The following is an 18,390-nucleotide window of genomic DNA, read 5'->3' on the forward strand; positions in this document are numbered from 1 at the left end:
CACCTTTGAAACCAGAGCTACCCTAATAATGAGCCCAGTTCATCTGTTTGGAAAGGATATAGTGTCCTATCTCCAGGGCAGAGGTTAAGCAGCATAATTCAAGTGAGGGAAGGACTGAATCCACCCTAGGCTTTAGAACAGTGAAGCTGGGCTGGTAGGGGATGATGTGAGGGGAGAGAGAAAGGAGAGGGAAAAATAGTACAATTTTGTGCATCTTGTCTTGAAATTGCTGAGTTTGTAATGCTGGAGGTATTAGTGGAGAGAAGACACTGAAGATTATCAATGGTAGGTGGGAATTCCTTTGTTAACTCCTCAGTTTGCCAAGGCTGTCAGTGTATGTCTAATCTTGGAGGAAAGTTACCCCAAACAGGTTGCATCTTTATTATGACATACAAAGCTGGGGCTTTTTCCTTAATTCATAGGATGGGTTGTGTTGGAAGAGACTTTAAAGATGATCTTGTTCCAACCCCCCTGCCACGGGCAGGGACACCTTCCACTATCCCAGATTGCTCAAAGCCCGATCCAACCTGGCCTTGGACACTTCTAGGGATGGGGCAGCCACAGCTTCTCTGGGCAACCTGTGCCAGGGCCTCACCACCCTCACAGCAAAGAATTTCTTCCTTATACGTAAATTAAACCTGCCAGTGTGGGTTGAACATCTAGTTTACATTACTACTCTGGAGATGTTTGACTAGGGAATATTTTAAAAATCAGAGCATCCATTAAAAAAAAAATAATAATAAAAAAAAAAGGCTCTCAGACTCACCCTGTGTCACAACTCAGCTAAATCTTTCGCAACTTGTGCAGGAGGAAAACGGCCACCAGAGGGGGACTTGGGACAGACAGAGGTGATCGCTCGCAGGCAGTGTTGTTAATTACCTGAGTGATCATAGGGAACCCCATGATGAAAAAGGACACGCAGCACCCCAGAGTGAACAGCGCCTTGTGCGTGCGCAGGTACTTGGGGAACTCGTCTGACACGGAGGTCACGATCGTCTCGATGGTGGCAAACTGGAAGGCAAAACAAACGGAAGGATCCCTTTCAGCACACAAAAAGCGGTGCAGCTGGGTGTAAAAGAACGCCGGGGAGCATTTTGAGTCCTACGTGTCTAAATGCTCAGATGTCAACACCAGAGCTCTGCCCGAATGATTTCAGCACTGATAGTCTTACTTTGTTCCTCTTTTAGGAAACTGATTCACTGACCCCCCAAACAAACAAATAGGAAAACAGTGGGACACAACAGCAGTTTACCATGGTGTCTAATCCAAGAGTCAGAAGCATCAAAAAGAATATTATGGCCCAGAAGGGAGAGAGGGGAAGCCTCGTTAAGGCTTCGGGGTAAACCACAAATGCGATTCCGGGACCTGGAAACGAGAAAAATAAAGGTTATCAGATCCAGTCTCTCTTTTTTACAGAAACTTTTAAGCATTACAGAATTTAGCCTCTCCTGATGAATCTCTATTCTCACTGTAAGATTCAACTCACTCATTTGCTCCTACTTTCCAAGCAGAGTACATATGCAATGTGTACCAATACACTGGACCAAACAAATAAAAAAAAAAATTAATTTAAAAAAGAGCAACAATTGCATACTGCAGCTTTGTTTCTGTCCTGCTCTGTGATCAAATTCCTGCCAGCTACCAATCCAGCCCTAGGTCAACGTGGCAAACAGCCCCAGTGCTACAAGGATGAATGGAAAAGCAAAAACCCTTCTTCTTTAACTCATCAGCACACAGTCAAATGAGAAGCAGAGAACAAAAAAAAGATGCCCAGACCTGACACCAGACACAAGGTAATAACTGCTGTGAACCTAAAAAAAAATCCACAGGAAAACCCAAAATAACAGAGAGCACGAAAAAATAAGGAGATGGGGTCTTTAAAAGCGTTAACCAGGAATTTCCAGTTCTTTTCTGGTTTGATGTGTTGGGTTTTAATTTCTATCAACTGTAAAGAAAAGGTATTTTTACAAGTGTGCTCAGATTTGCCTGGGGAGCAAAGGCTGCAGGAATGCAGTGTCAATGTTACAGTAGATGGCACTTTTTCTCTACTCATCCCAGCTAAAGGAATTCCCACTTCCAGCGCTTGGAAAGGTGTTTTCTCCAACACTGTACATGACTCAGTGTTGCTGCCTTTAAAATTTGCTGCAGAAAACCATGATTTTTTTGAAATAAGAAGCTGCACGTAGGACTACTATGTATTTACAAACGTTCACCTCTTGATTAAATATTTCTTCTTGATTATTAGAGGCAAGGGCTCACATCCTTTCCATCTTTGGAGACTTAGGTGGGTATAAACTCTTTCTAAAAGCCTATTAAAGGCAGAAAAACTCCAAATATTTTATATGTGTTGAAATTGAACTTTCATTTTAAAGTACTAACATTTTTCAACTGTGCTGTGTGTTTTCTTAATGAGACAGTAGGACAAAAAGAGATTGTTCTGTCTCTCCCTCCATGGCAAGTGTTTTATTTGTTCATCAGATAGATTAGCTTTTTCTGAAAAGAGGTTTCTAAATGAAAAAAAAATGCTATGTTTTTTAGATTAATATTTTTGGAGGGACAAAAAGAAAAAACCCTTCCTGTTTCCATTAACATTTTCATTCAAGGTTTTGAAAACTTGAAGGGAGATTATGTTTCACCATCGTTTTGGCTTTTTTCTCTGTCACTGAAAAAACAAACAAAACAAAACAAAACAAAACAAAACCACCAAAAAAAACCCAAATCAAATTTAGAACTTAAAATTCTACACCATCTCCAGGGAGATGCATGAACCAGCTGAACCAAGTGTTTCCTCCACCACTAGTCCTGTGTTTCTATCCCACCTCTGTCCATCTCTTTGGAGCTCCCACTGCAGCTCCACTCAGGCACAGCTTCTTTAATTCCTTACAAATAATTTTAGTGAGTGCTGCATGGTTTAGCTTTTGGCGTTTGTTTTGTTTGTTCCAGAATGGAGGTAAAGTCTAAAATAAAAATACTAACATAAACAATCACTCCTAAAAACACCTGGCCTCACATGGAGTTTTTCAAACATAGTGGACTAATCTGTCCAGAAAACTTGGGGGAAAAAAATTAAACTTTTCTGTTGCCACTTAGTGACTGGCAGACCAAAAAGAAGAGATGAGGCACTGAATACTGAACTGACATTACATTTGCCAGCAAGTTCATTATCCCCTACTGCCTGCTGTCAAGAAACAGTTTATCAGTTGACCACACTATGAAATTCTCCTCTCAGACTCTGTATCCCTCTATGTTGTCCCTCTAAAATGATTGTCAGAATTTGGTAGGATTATAACCTCTCTGACTCTCAGCCCAAAAACTCTTCCCTTCCTCTTCTCCTGGGCAAGGAATGACAGGATGAGAGAACACAGCCTCAGGCTGTGCCAGGGGAGGCTCAGGGCTGGACAGCAGGAAGAATTTGTTGTTAAACGCTGGGAGGGGCTGCCCAGGGAGGTGGTGGGGTCACCATCCCTGGAAGTGTTCAAGGAACAACCTGCACTTAGAGCTGTGGTTTAGTTGGCACAGTGGTGTTCAGCTCTGCTAATTAGGACCTTTCAGATCCCTGTTTAGAACCATCTCACTTCACTAATGAAGATCTTCTAATCAGTTCTTCAGAAACGTTTTACTTCCCCATGGTGGCATCTCCTTGATTCTGACAGTTCAGAAGCTCAGTCCACCTTTCATGCCATATTTCTCCCACCTTCTACACCACGAAGGCCACCCCCCTCCCACCCAAAATTCCCACCACCAGAAACAACTTCTGCCTTGAAGAGGATTTGACAAACAACAGCAGAGACAAATGAAAAGGCCAATAATCCCTCACACTATGAGAAAGGACCATCCCACACTACACTCCAGATTTGAAATGAGTCTCAGCTCCCTTCCTTCTCTTACCAAACAAGCGATAAACAGGTTTCAAGGAAGATTTTGACTTCCCAGTGTACAGAAATGCCTGCATGTGGTTTATTAATCCACATCAGTTTGAAGCCATAATTCCCTCCTCCAGTATCAATGTCATCATTAATAACAGAGCTGAAGGTGCCACCGGGTGCCTGCCTAAGTAACAAAATGCCAGCATATCCTACCTTGGTCTGCCACAGCTTCAATATTCACTTTGAGCTCATTTGCCATGAAGCCAATAACTGAGAAGATGACAAAGCCTGCAAATATGCTTGTGGCACTGTTGGTACATGTGACTATCAATGTGTCCCTGGAAAGGAAAAACAAAAAAAAACAAACGAGAAGCTGTGACACCTTGTTGGGATACACGCAAGGAAGGGTTTGTACATATTTCAGGAGTCTCCCACGAGCACACACATCTGTGGGAATGCTGGTGAAGGCACACTTTTGTACTTGTCAGGTGCATTTGATGCTGATCAGAGAGCACAGAAGTCTTCACATCGGCTGTGCAAGTTCCCATCACCCACGTGCCACGCAGGAACCAGGAGCTGTGCAGGAGGACAAGCATTTCTGCTCTTGGCCTCTCCAAAAAAAGATGACATGATTCATAGCACATTTTTAGCTCTTTGCCTCATAAGCATATCTGCTCACTATGTTTACATATGGACTAACTGCCACCATCCAGGTAAGACGGTTTTTGTCCTGTATCCTTCTTGTATTTATACACAAAATTCCAGGGTTTAGCTTTCTGTACCTTGCAGAACTCACTCCAATGCCTTCCCATCTTCAGAGCGTTCCTTGGTACATTTTCCCACTGCTGATATTGTTAAGTGAATCTCAAGAAATCCATACCCAAATGTCTCACTCTGCTGGAAGTGTCAAGGCATGTGACTTGATAAGAAACCAGCTCTCATGAACCCCAGCCACAGTTATTACATTCCTGATAGGATTTTTTTTTAACAATATGTGTGTTCAGAGGACTGCCCCATAAACTACTACAGCTTAGGCACAAGTAGGTCACTCCCTTTCAATGTCTGGGATTCTTATGTTGGCTAGAATTGCTTAGTCCTGTTGTTATTTGCTTGTCAGGAAGGGAATTAAATGCAACCTGAAAAGCTGTCAAGAACCTCAGTGAGCTGGCAAACTTGTAGAATTTCTAAGAGAGCATCTCTTAACAGAAATGACTTGGTTAATTCTTTGGGTCTACAGAAAAAAAAAAAATATTCTGTTTGGAATCATCATGTGTTAATCTTCTTCCAAAACCTAGATATAAGTTTGAAATATTTCAGGTGTTCACTACGAAGTCAATTTATATAAATATATTGCAATTATAGATTATTGAACTATGTTTAATATGTGACTGAAAAGTACAAATTTATCTGCAGTATTAGAGTGTCATGAATATAAAAATTTAAAAAGAACATAGTCATGCTTCATCTCAGTATTCAAGTTGTGTTGTAAAATGAAAAATATTAGAAGTAAGCAAGCTTTTCTAATTATTTCTACTTCAGTCTCCCACATTCCTCTCTAACATAGGCAAAGCATATATTTGGTATTAGAGTTGTAAAATTTTTACACCTCATTACCAGGTAATCCCTTCAAAATTTGCATTAACATTTTCGAAACTCCCCAAAGCATTGCTAAATTAATACTGAAATTAAGCATGATACTTCTCCTTTTTTTTTTGTTGCCCTGGTATTCTGATTGTATTCATTCATCAACCAAAAAAAAAAAAAAAAAGGCCAGCAATAGCATTGTCAAAAATAGGAGTCAAAGGATTTCTGTGTGGGAGTTACTGAGTATGCAGCACTGTTACTTTATATTAATATTGTGGGATAATTATTTTAAATTACTTTTGAGCACTACTAAAAAGGGTTTTTTAATTCCTTTTTAAAAAGAAAGGTGGATCGATCTGGATTTTAAAGTTTAGTATTTTCTATTCTGTACTTAGAAGTCACAGGACAAGGCAGTCCAAATGCCAAGGAGTGTGTGCTTTATAGTCCTGAGTTGGGAAAGTTATTAAGCCTCCTCTTGGGACAATTCCTGTGATGCTGCTGCATGTCCTGAATCAGCACCTCCATCACTGCAGGGACTGGTGAAGGTTTACTTCAGATTAGCTTTAAAGAGAGTAAAATAACAGGGAAGCACTCTGCTGGTGCCACTTCTCTCTGTTTCTTCCACCTGCAGACATTTATCCGGCAGGCTTTTGGATGAAAAGCAACACAATGCTACCAGAACACTGACTTTTCTCCATGTAAAAAAAACCAACCTTCAGCGACTTCAAATAAAAGCGATTTTAAGTTCCACGAAGTTAAATAACTTTGTACGTGTAAAACCACGCTAAGAGCAACTGTGGGGGGGAAAGAAAAAATTACATTTAGGACATATGAGAATCACATGTCTGGAAGGTGCAAGTTAAACTCCTGCATGTCTGACAACATGGGAGAGGAGACAATGCACAAAGCCAGAAGGATTAAATGTAAAAAACCACCACACACAGAGATGAGAAAGGAAAAGGGGGAAGGGGAAAAGGGGGAAGGGGAAAAGGGAGAAGGGGAAAAGGGGGAAAGGGAAAAGGGGGAAGGGGAAAAGGGGGAAGGGGAAAAGGGGAAGGGGAAAAGGGAAAGGGGAAAAGGGAAAAGGGAAAAGGGGAAAAGGGAAAAGGGGAAAAGGGAAAAGGGGAAAAGGGAAAAGGGGAAAAGGGGAAGGGGAAAGGAAGAGAGGAGAACAAAAGAGAGAAAACAAAAAGACACCAGAGAAAAAGGCATCAGAGAAAAAAAGACACAAGACAAAAAAAAAGAAAAAACATGAGGGGAGGATCTTACAAACCAGCTTTCTGCAAGTTGGAAGATATCTGGTTTTGGACAAATCTGTTTAATAAAACCGATGTATTTCACCCTTACGTACCTGTAGCAATTATTATGGAATTTGTTGTAAGAGGAGAGAGTAATCAGACCTCCCCATGCTGCAGATAAGGAGAAGAAAATCTGAGTGGCAGCATCCTTCCAAACCTAAGTAAAAGACAAACAGGAGAGGAAACAGCATCAGCTTCAGGAAAGAATGTTGGAGTGTTAGAAAGTTCAATAATACTGTTAAATGTTACTGTGAGGGGATTGACACTTAAGTACTTTAAATGAGCTTTAAACTAATATTTAAAGAATATTTAAATAGAATAATATTTAATTTAATATTTAAATAGAATATTTAAAAGCAGAACCCTGCCATGAAATACATCATGCCCATTTGATGAGGAGTACTGTTCTTGCTGAGCCCATACAAAAGGGCCATATTCACTTTGCTGTATATGGAAGACACAACTATCCAAACTCCATTGTTTTATACTTATCAGTCCAAATGGATTCAGAAAAAAAAAAAATTACAAATCGAGAGGAAAAATCTGCACCAGATACTGATGTTTTATCTGCCAGTGACCCTAAATAATACTTCATCCACATAAGACGAAGAACAAGTTTCCACAGATGACAATACCAGCCCTGCACACGTGAAATGCTTGCAGCAGACACCAAGAGATGACTCATTCACCCCAGCAGTTAGAAGTGCAACAGTGCAAACCCACCATGGCATCAATTAGCTTCTCCCACTTTGGTGTGATGAAGTACCAGATTCCATCTCCAGCTCCAGGGAGGGTCACTCCTCTTATAAGAAGGATGATGAGAACTACGTAGGGGAACGTAGCTGTAAAATACACCACCTAGACAGGACCAAAGGAAAGGCTGTTGAAAGGGCTTATTTGGATAAGAAGAGAGGAAGGGAAGATATAAGTGCTACACTGCTGCCTGAAGAAAGCAATTAGTCAGGCTCAGAGACAACAGTAGGATAAACTAGGAAAACAACAGGGTTATTTCCCAGGAAATCTGAAATTTTACAGCTCTTCTTGCTGCTGGAAACAGGAATAACACCAATAGCAACAAAAGGAAGAGTTGAGGTTCTAGGCAGAGAGGGGAAGAGGGTTCCTCTCTCTGTCTGGAGAGAAACAATAAGAATTTACAGCTAAAAGAAAATATCGCTTTTGATCCTTGCCCAGAGCAAATTATCACAGTTCAATGGAAATTAAATGAGCAGTGACATTCAATAACACTTAAATTTCTGTGGGGTTTTTTTCCTATATATTTCTATACATTTTTCTGTATTTAACTAAAAAAGCCTAAGGAAGTTTTATTACTGTTTGTACCTCTGAATAACTGCATATCACCACGGTGATATTTATGGTTCAAATGCAAAAAAGGAGAGTCGGTGAAATGGTCCAGATAGAACTAATCACCATGATATGTAAATACACAACACTGGTTGTGTGTCTAATGTCTTAATAATGTCTTAATAATTATCTAGTACAGGGATATGACCACAAAATCTCTGTGGTCAGATGAGATGACTGGATTACAGCCAGTTAAGCTCTACACTTGACAGAAAAGCATTTCAAGTATTTTTCACATTAACCTCTGAGTTTAAACAAACCAGAATCATAATATATTGAGAAATCATATCATAGAATGGTTTGGGTCAGAAGGGACTTTAAAACCCATCTCATTCCAACCCACTCCCATAGGCAGGGACACTTTCCACTGGACCAGGTTGCTCAGAGCCCCATCCAACCTGGCCTTGGACACTTCCAGGGATGGGGCAGCCACAGCTCCTCTGGGCAACCTGTGCCAGGGCCTCCCCACCCTCACAGTAAAGAGTTTCTTCCTAATATCTCATCTAAACCCACCCTCTTCCAGTTTGAAGCCCTTATCTTTGTCCTGTCCCTCCATGTCCTTCTCTGTATAAATACAGGATTTCTACCTCTGGCACCAAGAACTCAGATTTTTTTTCCTCTCTGACATCAAAGAATCAATATGCTTTTGGCCACTAAGATACCTCGAAGAGTCAATATTTTTCTTGGCCACTAAGATACACTAGAAGAAATATCTATTGCCATATGCAAACCAAAGTTATCGTCCAGTCTCTTATCTTTCATGAAACATTTTTTCCTATCACATTAAGGTGGTGGGAAAAAAATAAAATCTCAGTTTTCCCCTGGCACTCTGAGTCTCTGGATTTTTAATTACCAAATTACCTCCCAACAGATGATATCAGCTTCCAGAAGCAAAGAGGTGGCCTGGAATCACAAACTCCGTGGTCAGCTCTAGCAAGTTCATGCCTGCACTTCCACTGCCTTTATCCCATGAAACATCTAGTTATTTTGCTCCAGCTTTTTTGAAGTTCAGTTCTGATTTTAAAACATGTTACTTAACATCTAAATTTACATCAGAACTTCCTGGATTCCAGTGAAATGTGAGATGACTGCACAATTTTAATATACACCACAGAGAATAGGGAAGGCTGGAAGGTCCCTTTTTTGCCATCCCGCTGCTGAGTGCAGTTCAAGAGCTCCTTTTAGACTGATTGAAGATTAGGGAACAAATGCTGAACCAAAATTGTCTTTGTGCATGTTCTGACTGAAAACACAGACAGGAAAAAGGCATTTCAATTAACACTTAGTCATTTAGTGAAAACATTTTCAGTAATTCGGTGCCTTAAATGAGTGTGACTTCCTTAAAACATCACCCTGCTTTCTTGGGAGTGTACAATCCCAAATACTGTTCTTACTTTTCCTGATGACTTGATGCCTTTGGCGAGGGAGGCGTATACAATCACCCAAGCTAGGAAAAGAGATAGTGCCAAGGGCCATCTGATCTCACCAGGATATTCAATCCCTGCTGAAATCTTCAATACAAAGTACCTAAGAATAATAAAAAAAAAATTTAAAAAAAAATATTTAAAATTGGGGAAAAAAAATAGAAAAAACAATGACAGCATTATAAAGCAACCAGAGGCAGTAACTGAGTGCAGATTCCTGGAGTATTTTGTTTTGCTTCAGCATCCTCAGCAGTTTCTCCAGAAGGTTCCAGTGATTCTCACCATGTATTATTTTATTTATCTGCATTGCAGTAGCAGATAAAACTGCAGGGTATGGGCCAACACCCCAGCTGTGCTGAGCACCATAGGAACAGAACACAAGTAATCCAGCATTTGAACTGCCTTTCATCATTCCTAAGCATAAAAAATTAGCATTATTAGCTGTCCATAACTATTACATTTCTAGTTTTCCAAGCAGTGATTTGTTGCCTGTTCCAATGGATATTAAAGAAGGATTAACATAACGGTCAGTAAACAAAGAAAGATCTTACTTGAAATATTCTTCACTTCCACTGACAAATGTTTTGTTTCCTTCCCTGGTGAAGTTAACCATGGTTAAGTTTGGATAGGCACTCATACAGAAAGTAGAGTTCTTGATTTGTATTTTTGGATGGTCACCAATAATGCAGGAATCTAGGAAGGAACAAGGAAAATTAAATGAAAATAAAATAAAATAAATACAAACAAAAAAGATGCATAGTGGGTTTGGGGTTTTTTTCGGTTTTGGTTTTCTGTGTTTTTTTGTAAAATTACAAAAATGCAGTTGGTCACACATAATGACTTGAACTTTTGTTCAAGTGCCAATACCTTTTCTGGAAGGTTGCTTACTGGGATTACTTTTCCCCTTTTCATGTCCCTGTGAGTTTCTGGCCATTTGCAAAAACGGTTTTCAGGTTTAGGGGTTTTTTTTCCTCTATTAAGAGAAGCTTCTCTAACGACAAATAATTTGTCTTTAGCTGACACCCGAGGCTGCTGCTATGGTATTTTGTTCTGTGCTTTCTCCCCTACACAGAGCTTTCCCCCATCCCGGGAGGGGGCAAGCTGGTCTTTTGTTATCATTTTAATTGACAAATCTCGTTCATCCTCGATGAGGAAAAATTTAAATAAATGCGATACAGATGATGTGATACGGATCGTTTCAAAGCGGTTTTGAAAGGGACCGTTCCTCCGTGCTGGGAACCTCGCCCAGCCATGGCCATCCGCAGTCTCCTCTGGCATCTCCCAGGGGCGCAGCTGAGCTGAAGAAAGCTCTGGAAAACCACCAAGTAACTGAGTGCAGATTCCTGGAGTATTTTGTTTTGCTTCAGCATCCTCAGCAGTTTCTCCAGAAGGTTCCAGTGATTCTCACCATGTATTATTTTATTTATCTGCATTGCAGTAGCAGATAAAACTGCAGGGTATGGGCCAACACCCCAGCTGTGCTGAGCACCATAGGAACAGAACACAAGTAATCCAGCATTTGAACTGCCTTTCATCATTCCTAAGCATAAAAAATTAGCATTATTAGCTGTCCATAACTATTACATTTCTAGTTTTCCAAGCAGTGATTTGTTGCCTGTTCCAATGGATATTAAGAAGGATTAACATAACGGTCAGTAAACAAAGAAAGATCTTACTTGAAATATTCTTCACTTCCACTGACAAATGTTTTGTTTCCTTCCCTGGTGAAGTTAACCATGGTTAAGTTTGGATAGGCACTCATACAGAAAGTAGAGTTCTTGATTTGTATTTTTGGATGGTCACCAATAATGCAGGAATCTAGGAAGGAACAAGGAAAATTAAATGAAAATAAAATAAAATAAATACAAACAAAAAAGATGCATAGTGGGTTTGGGGTTTTTTTCGGTTTTGGTTTTCTGTGTTTTTTTGTAAAATTACAAAAGTGCAGTTGGTCACACATAATGACTTGAACTTCTGTTCAAGTGCCAATACCTTTTCTGGAAGGTTGCTTACTGGGATTACTTTTCCCCTTTTCATGTCCCTGTGAGTTTCTGGCCATTTGCAAAAACGGTTTTCAGGTTTAGGGTTTTTTTTCTCTATTAAGAGAAGCTTCTCTAACGACAAATAATTTGTCTTTAGCTGACACCCGAGGCTGCTGCTATGGTATTTTGTTCTGTGCTTTCTCCCCTACACAGAGCTTTCCCCCATCCCGGGAGGGGGCAAGCTGGGCTTTTGTTATCATTTTAATTGACAAATCTCGTTCATCCTCGATGAGGAAAAATTTAAATAAATGTGATACAGATCATGTGATTCGGATCGTTTCAAAGCGGTTTTGAAAGGGACCGTTCCTCCGTGCTGGGAACCTCGCCCAGCCATGGCCATCCGCAGTCTCCTCTGGCATCTCCCAGGGGCGCAGCTGAGCTGAAGAAAGCTCTGGAAAACCACCACGGCCATAAATTTAAAAAAAGAAAAAAATTTAAAATAAAAGGCATGTCCCAACTCACCTAGCAAAAGTTTGTTTTTATCTTTACAGTCTGGCGTGTTCCACGGGTTGTTACAGGAGGCCCAGGGCAGCACGGGCACAAAGGAGGCGAAAAGGTAGAAAAGCGTGTAGCACAGGATAATATTGTAATATATGGCTATTAGAACGGAGATGATCAGCATGGCGATGCCGCAGCCTGGGAACAGAGAGGGGAGACAGGAGAACATCGCTGTTAACCCCGGGGAAAGGGGCGGGCTGAGGGGGCAGCGGCCGCAGCCCGGGGAGCGGCGGGGCCCGGCGGCTGCAAAGCATCGGCTTCCTCCGGCACGGGGGTCCCCCGGCTTTGAGGGGCTTCCCCCGCAAGTGGCACAGGTACGGGGGGGGTGTCCCCCTGCTTTGAGGGCCTTCCCCCGCAAGGACCGCGCAAGGACATGCGGCTGAAGCCATGCGAGAGAGGGAGTGGTGCAGGTCATGCTCCCCAAAACCGGGCCGGCTCCTGCTCCGCTCACCTTGCAAGGCCGGGATGGCTTTCCAGACCGACACGGGGCCCTGACTAGCAAACTGCCCCAGGGAGACTTCCAGGAAGAAAATGGGGATCCCAGCTAGAGCCAACATCATCAAATAGGGGATGAGAAACGCACCTTGGGGGGCAGGAGGGGAGAGAAGAGAGAGCATCCTGAATCACCCCGCGATACTGGGGACAACTCAGTCAAGACATGCAGCTAGTAAAATTTTTCTATTTGTTATCGATTCCCGGTGCCGCCGGCCTCGACGGGGCGGGAATGGGGTGGGGGAAGGTGGGCGACAGCTTTCTACGTTTCCAGCATTTGCTCGAGACAATATTATTGTTAAAGGAGTGCTTTAACGCCTCCCACTTAAAAGTTCTCATGTGTAAAAAGAAGAAAAAAAATGCTGACAATTAAAAAAGAATTAGTTTAAAATCGCTGCTTCCTTCACAGAAAACAGGCTCTACACAACCGTTTTCGATGATCGCAGCGCCAATCCCCGCTGCTGACAGACCTTTCAGTAGAGGGAAGGGTTTTACATCTGCAGTAGGTTGGGGATCCAGTAACCCTCACCGGTTCTTCGTTTAAATAAGAGCCTCTGGTAGGAGAACCCCTGCAAATAAACTTTTCCTTCTCCGTGAAAACTATTAACGGCACAAACCCTCTCCTAACATCTCAGCTATTCTACTGAGCAGCATTCACTGTAATTCAAAAGATTATTTTTCAATCGGATCACTGAGACATTTAAAATAATTAGCCCAAACTTCACGAAATAACAAAATGTCTCGACTCGGGATCAAACTTCCTCCTGCGACTATCCCGATTCTAAAGCTCTGTGTACAGACGTTTCCTCCCTCCTCTTCCCCCATCCCACCGATTGCGGATTCAGACCCGACCGTGCATAAACGAGGCGAGGGGTGTCCCGGAGCCCTCCTTCTGTGATCAACCCGCCTCTTCGTTTTCCTCCGCTCTCCGGCCAGCGCCAATTGCAGGTGTTTTTTTAAGGAAAGTGCTGCCTTTTAACGAAATCTCGTCGGAGCTTTCCTACTTTCAGAGGTGACCATCACAAAAAAACCAAAACAAACAAAACAAACCAAAACCAAAACCCCTGGCAGATGCTTCACCACGTCGCTGATGGTCTGAAGGTGCCCCCGCACCTCAGCTCAGCCCGGGGCTGGCTGCCCGACAATAGGGAGCCACCAGCCCCCTCTTCCCTCCTTTTTCTCCCCGCCAAAAAGGCAGGGACTGGCTCAGACCCGTACGGCACTGCAGGTAGAGAGACAGGAAAAAGCCATCATACCTCCCCCATTCTTAAAGGCCAGGTACGGGAACCTCCAGACATTGCCCAGCCCCACTGCATAACCCACCATGGAGAGGATGAAATCCAGCTTGCTAGACCAGTTCCCTCGGGCTTTATTTTCATCCCCCACATCGTCTTCCTAAAAGGGGAGAAAAGGGGGAGGAAAAGTGGAGGAGGAGAACAAAAAGGAAAAAAAGGAAAAGAAAAAAAAAAAAAAGGAAAGAAAAGAAAAGAAAGAGAGAGATGGGAAAGCAGCTACTTTTGCAGACAAGCCCCGCGGTGCTGCGGCTGCACCCGGTGAGCAGCAGCGGCCGGGTTGGAGGGACCCTCCCGGGAGGACCCCCTGCAGACCCCGCCACGGCTGCCAGACCTCTCTTCTGTCCAAAAAAAAACCCAAAAAAACCCCAAAAAACCAAAACACCACACGAAAGATGGGTTTAAACCAGAGCCCGCCACTGAGGCCTCGGGGGAAGGGAGAGTGAGGGTCGCCTGGGAGCTCTCATCTCCTCCTCCGGGGGTTGAAGCACCTCCAGTGCCCTCGGAGGGGTAAGGACCGATCCCCCCCAGGGGCGCAGCACACGCAGACGAACTAAAGAAGCGCTTCTGCAGAACGAACAGCCCTCCCAAATCCCCCCCGTTCCAGGGTAAATGCAGATACGCGGAAGGACAGGGAGAGGGGCGGGCGCGGCACCTTCCCGGCCTCTCATCCCACCGGCGGAACCCCCGGGCTCGTTCGACCTCTTACGGGATTTGGGCTGATTTATTTGGCCCTGGTTCTGGTTACAGGGCCCAAAGCACGCAGCCACGGGGGGTTGGGGCGGGCGGCAGAGCCTGAGGAGGGGAAGGGCGAGGCGCCCTTCCCGTCCGACGCTGGGGACAGGACCGGACCTCACGCAGGGAGGTGTTTAAGGGGATGCGCGGGCCGGACCGGGGATACACCGACAGGCACGGCCTAGGGAACGGACGGGAATTACACAGGATGGCCCTTTTGTACCGATGTTACATTATTAGCGCTCGCCAGCATTACAGCTCCGGATCTAAGATCCTCTCTTCCCTTCTCTCCTCCCCACCGCACAGCCCCGTCCCCGGCTGAGCGGGACCTGCTTTCAGAACTGCAGCCCCAAATCGGTGCCGAGCGGCAAAGACTTCCCACGAGCTGAAGCCGGGGGTGAGGGTGGGAGGAAGAAAACCTGTGAGGAGACAACTCACCCCCTCCACTCTGCCGGGAAGGACAGAAGTGTTGCCATCCGTGCCCAGTACCACGGTGCTCTGGCTCAAGGTCACCCAGGCGCCCTTGGTGCTGTTTTGCTCCAGCGTGCTCTTGCCGAGGCTTAGATTAGCGTCTCCGTCCGTGCTCTGCAAAGCTGGAATTTTGCAGTGAGGGACGGCGGCTTGCCCGGCGGTCCCCACCCCGGGGCCGTGCTTGCAGGGAAAGGCTTCCGCAGATTCCCTGCGGAGGGTGGAGTTGGCTTGCACCGGGGTGCTGCTGAGCTTGCAGATCCCGACTTTGGTCCTCTCGAAGTCATTTGGTTTGGCCTCCTCGGAGGGGAGCGCCTTGCTGTCGTTGGAGAGCGAGCGGGGCAGCCTGGCGGGGCTTTGCGGCTCATTTTCGGCGCCGATTCTCACAACTCCCGCTCCTTCATTGGGTCCACGAGCCACGGGTTCGGGGTTGTTCGCGGCCTGCTTGCTCATATCCCTCTGACTGGCGTAATCCTAAAATGAGAACGTCACATATTTTACCAAAAGAAGAAGAAGAAGGAGGGAAGGGGAAAAAAAAAAAAAATGTTGGTGCTGCAGAGGTTCTACGAATTTCTGTCCCCGTGCACAAAACGCATGCGCTGGAAAATGTGGATACAGGAGCGTTGCAGAATTTCGAGGAGCCCCGGCTCGCCTGCTTGCCCTCCTACTCAGTGTTAATATTCTGGGGGGAAAACAGTACCGTACACGGGGAAAAAAAAAAATCCCAAACCAAACCCAAACCGTCAAATAAAAACCAGCATCTGCAAACCCGTAATTCAAGTTTAAATAAGTGTTTCTACAGCACTGCGCCGCCAGACCTCGTTAGATTTCACATCACGACTGTAGGATGCTCCCTTCCCTATCACCAGTGTAGAAAGATTCTTTAATTTTACGCCCCATTTCCTTTCTGTCATTCAACAATGCACATCGACTTTTTTTTTTTTATATATATGAGCAAGAGACAAGCTGCCCTGTAGGCAGCAGGGGATGTTAAAAAACAAGTGAAATAGTGCTGGTGAACATTTCTGAGCTGGCTGCCACGCTTCAAAGCCTGACGGTGAAATGCAAAAAAATCCCCCCAAAACATAACCACACTACCAGAATGGAATTACCACCAATAACAGCTGGATTTTCACTAATCTTTTTCTTATTTATCCGACTCGCATATCTCCAAGGATTTTTTTTTAAGCATCCTCTATTAATTAAACAGATTATTGATGGCACTTTCCCGCTCACCCGTGCCTTTCCTCTCAGTTTAAAGTTATAATTTAAATCGCATCTTTTTTTTAGATGTACATAACACAATCGGCAGAAAACCCCTACATTTTCCATCAGTTTAATATTAGGGTTATATAAGGGTTAATATTTACAAATACACTTTCTCTTTTTTTTTCAGAACGGTCCACAAAACCGCCCGTCGGCATTTTCCTCACAAGTTTTCTCTCCATCGCAATCCCATCTCCCGGCATCAGGGATAAAGATCTGCAAGGACTCGGTCACTGACCGAGCGCATTTTGGGGTACAATCTTTTTCTCCCTCCCTCGCCCTCTTCCTTCCCCGGCAGCGATCCCTACCCCGGTCCGCTTCCCGCGCTGGCTCCGCCGGCAGCACCGCGGACAGCTCCCCCTTCTCCAACCCGTCCCTCCTCCGACCCTTCTCGGTATCGAAGATCAAAAACCAAGCACTTACCATGTCTTAAATAGCCACAGATCGAGTCTTTAGAGACAAAAACGGCGCTACGGGCAATCGGCAGACTGGGTTTTGCCCGGTCCAGAGCAAAGCTTTCTATACTTCCTTGGGAAAGACTGGGTTTGCGTCAGTGCATAGCAAGGTGCCCTTCGCGTGACATTTTCTTGATAATAAGAGTTTGATAAATCATTAGCCTTGGTTTCAGATTTTAAAGGGACAACGAGGAGCCGGAGCGCCGGCTGCTGTCACTCACGCGGCAGTGGCATTGCGTGTTCCCCGTGACTCATGTGGGGGCTGACTACTAAACCAAATCCAGCCAGAGCGCGGGAGAACTTTCTTGCTGGTAACTAGGGGGAACATGTGAGAAACACGTACTACTGCACCCAAAGCAAGAGAGAAACGGGGAGAAACCTTCCATTTGTATTCCTCTCCCTCCTCCCTCTTATTGTACCACCATTCAGCTCCCTTTTTTCTTTCCCCCCCCGCCCTGCATTTCTGCAGTTCACAATCGGATCAGACGTCCTAATAGCTTGTTTATGTACATTACAATTTTATATATCCATATGTACGGATATGAAAATAAAAATTAAACAATACGAATTTTATATCTAACCGCATAGCTACACACGGAGTGAGAAGTTTCACCTGTATAAACTAAACAAATACATTTAAATAATTGCCTCTTTCTTGTTCTCCTTGCTCAAAACAACATTATATCGTCTTTTTTTACTGCGCCTCACGGGAGGAAACCCCAATTAAATTTAAACGATACACTCAATAAAGCAATTTTTTTCTATCATCAAAACTGTCTTAAGGGGAGTTAATGGGAGCAAAGATGACGGCAACAGCCATGAAGTTGTTGGTGCTCTTCCCTCACCCGTCCAGACATTTATGTCTGATTATTGGGGGTTGGGGGGAAGGGGGGGAATTACTCATCATTCAAAGTAAAGGTGTTAACTCAGAACCGCTTTTGTAACGAAGTTATTCACACATAACCACCCCTCGCAAGCGTGTTGCTGTTTGAAGGGCTTCCTCAAAGATTTGTTGCTCTCAGGATAATTTTGCTACCGCTGACAAAAAAAAAAAAAAAAAAAAAAAAAAAAAAAAAAAAGAAAAGAAAAAAAAAAGGCGCATTGGCAAACCAGGGCGCTCCCTAAGCAACCTTCCCAGTTGTTCCCTCGTCAGAGGTGCCGTTCCTCCGCATAGACCCTGGTGGCGTCACCTGCTCCGGAGAGTATTTTACATTTTAGCGTAAGCAGTGCGAAGTGTGTGCGCCCATGGTGGGGAGGGGAGGGGTGGAGGGGGTGGCTCAGCTCGCCAGCACCACACGCGTTTCTTCTACGTCCTTGATTTTACGGGTTACCAGCGTTTGCTTCAGCGGACGAAGTAAATTAAAAAAAAAAAATCCGCGGCATCCCAGATCGTTCCGCAGAGCCCTTGGCTTCCACCAGGAGCTGCCACCCCCGCCAGGGGCCCGGGGAGCTTTGTTCCACCGCAGGCAGCTCCCGCTCCGACTCCTTTACGTTCCACCTCGTCACCGCGGGTGTCAGCTGAGACTCACTTCGAGAGTTATTGAAAGCCCCACGAAAAGCCGAGGAGCCGGCAGAGCAGAACGCTCAAAATCGGTTTTCGAAGATCAC

General features: G+C 44.3%; 1 protein-coding gene across 1 annotated transcript in view; it reads right to left on the reverse strand.

Moving 5' to 3' along the window:
- Positions 1-16,753, reverse strand: part of SLC6A5 (solute carrier family 6 member 5) — a 28,152-nt gene extending 11,399 nt beyond the window's left edge. The window contains exons 1-12 of the mRNA XM_050336728.1: positions 16,607-16,753; positions 15,032-15,535; positions 13,823-13,961; positions 12,526-12,657; positions 12,039-12,212; positions 11,211-11,352; positions 9,505-9,637; positions 7,472-7,606; positions 6,802-6,905; positions 4,080-4,204; positions 1,253-1,365; positions 880-1,011 (exon numbers count right to left, since the gene is read on the reverse strand). Coding sequence (XP_050192685.1) covers positions 880-1,011; positions 1,253-1,365; positions 4,080-4,204; positions 6,802-6,905; positions 7,472-7,606; positions 9,505-9,637; positions 11,211-11,352; positions 12,039-12,212; positions 12,526-12,657; positions 13,823-13,961; positions 15,032-15,535; positions 16,607-16,753 — 1,980 coding nt within the window. The remainder of the gene's footprint in view (positions 1-879; positions 1,012-1,252; positions 1,366-4,079; positions 4,205-6,801; positions 6,906-7,471; positions 7,607-9,504; positions 9,638-11,210; positions 11,353-12,038; positions 12,213-12,525; positions 12,658-13,822; positions 13,962-15,031; positions 15,536-16,606) is intronic.
- Between the last annotated feature and the right edge of the window lie 1,637 nt (positions 16,754-18,390).

The sequence above is a fragment of the Myiozetetes cayanensis genome, unplaced genomic scaffold (genome assembly GCF_022539395.1).
Source record: "Myiozetetes cayanensis isolate MyiCay16 unplaced genomic scaffold, myiCay2020 scf6-25, whole genome shotgun sequence".
In the NCBI taxonomy this organism is placed as follows: Eukaryota; Metazoa; Chordata; class Aves; order Passeriformes; family Tyrannidae; genus Myiozetetes; species Myiozetetes cayanensis.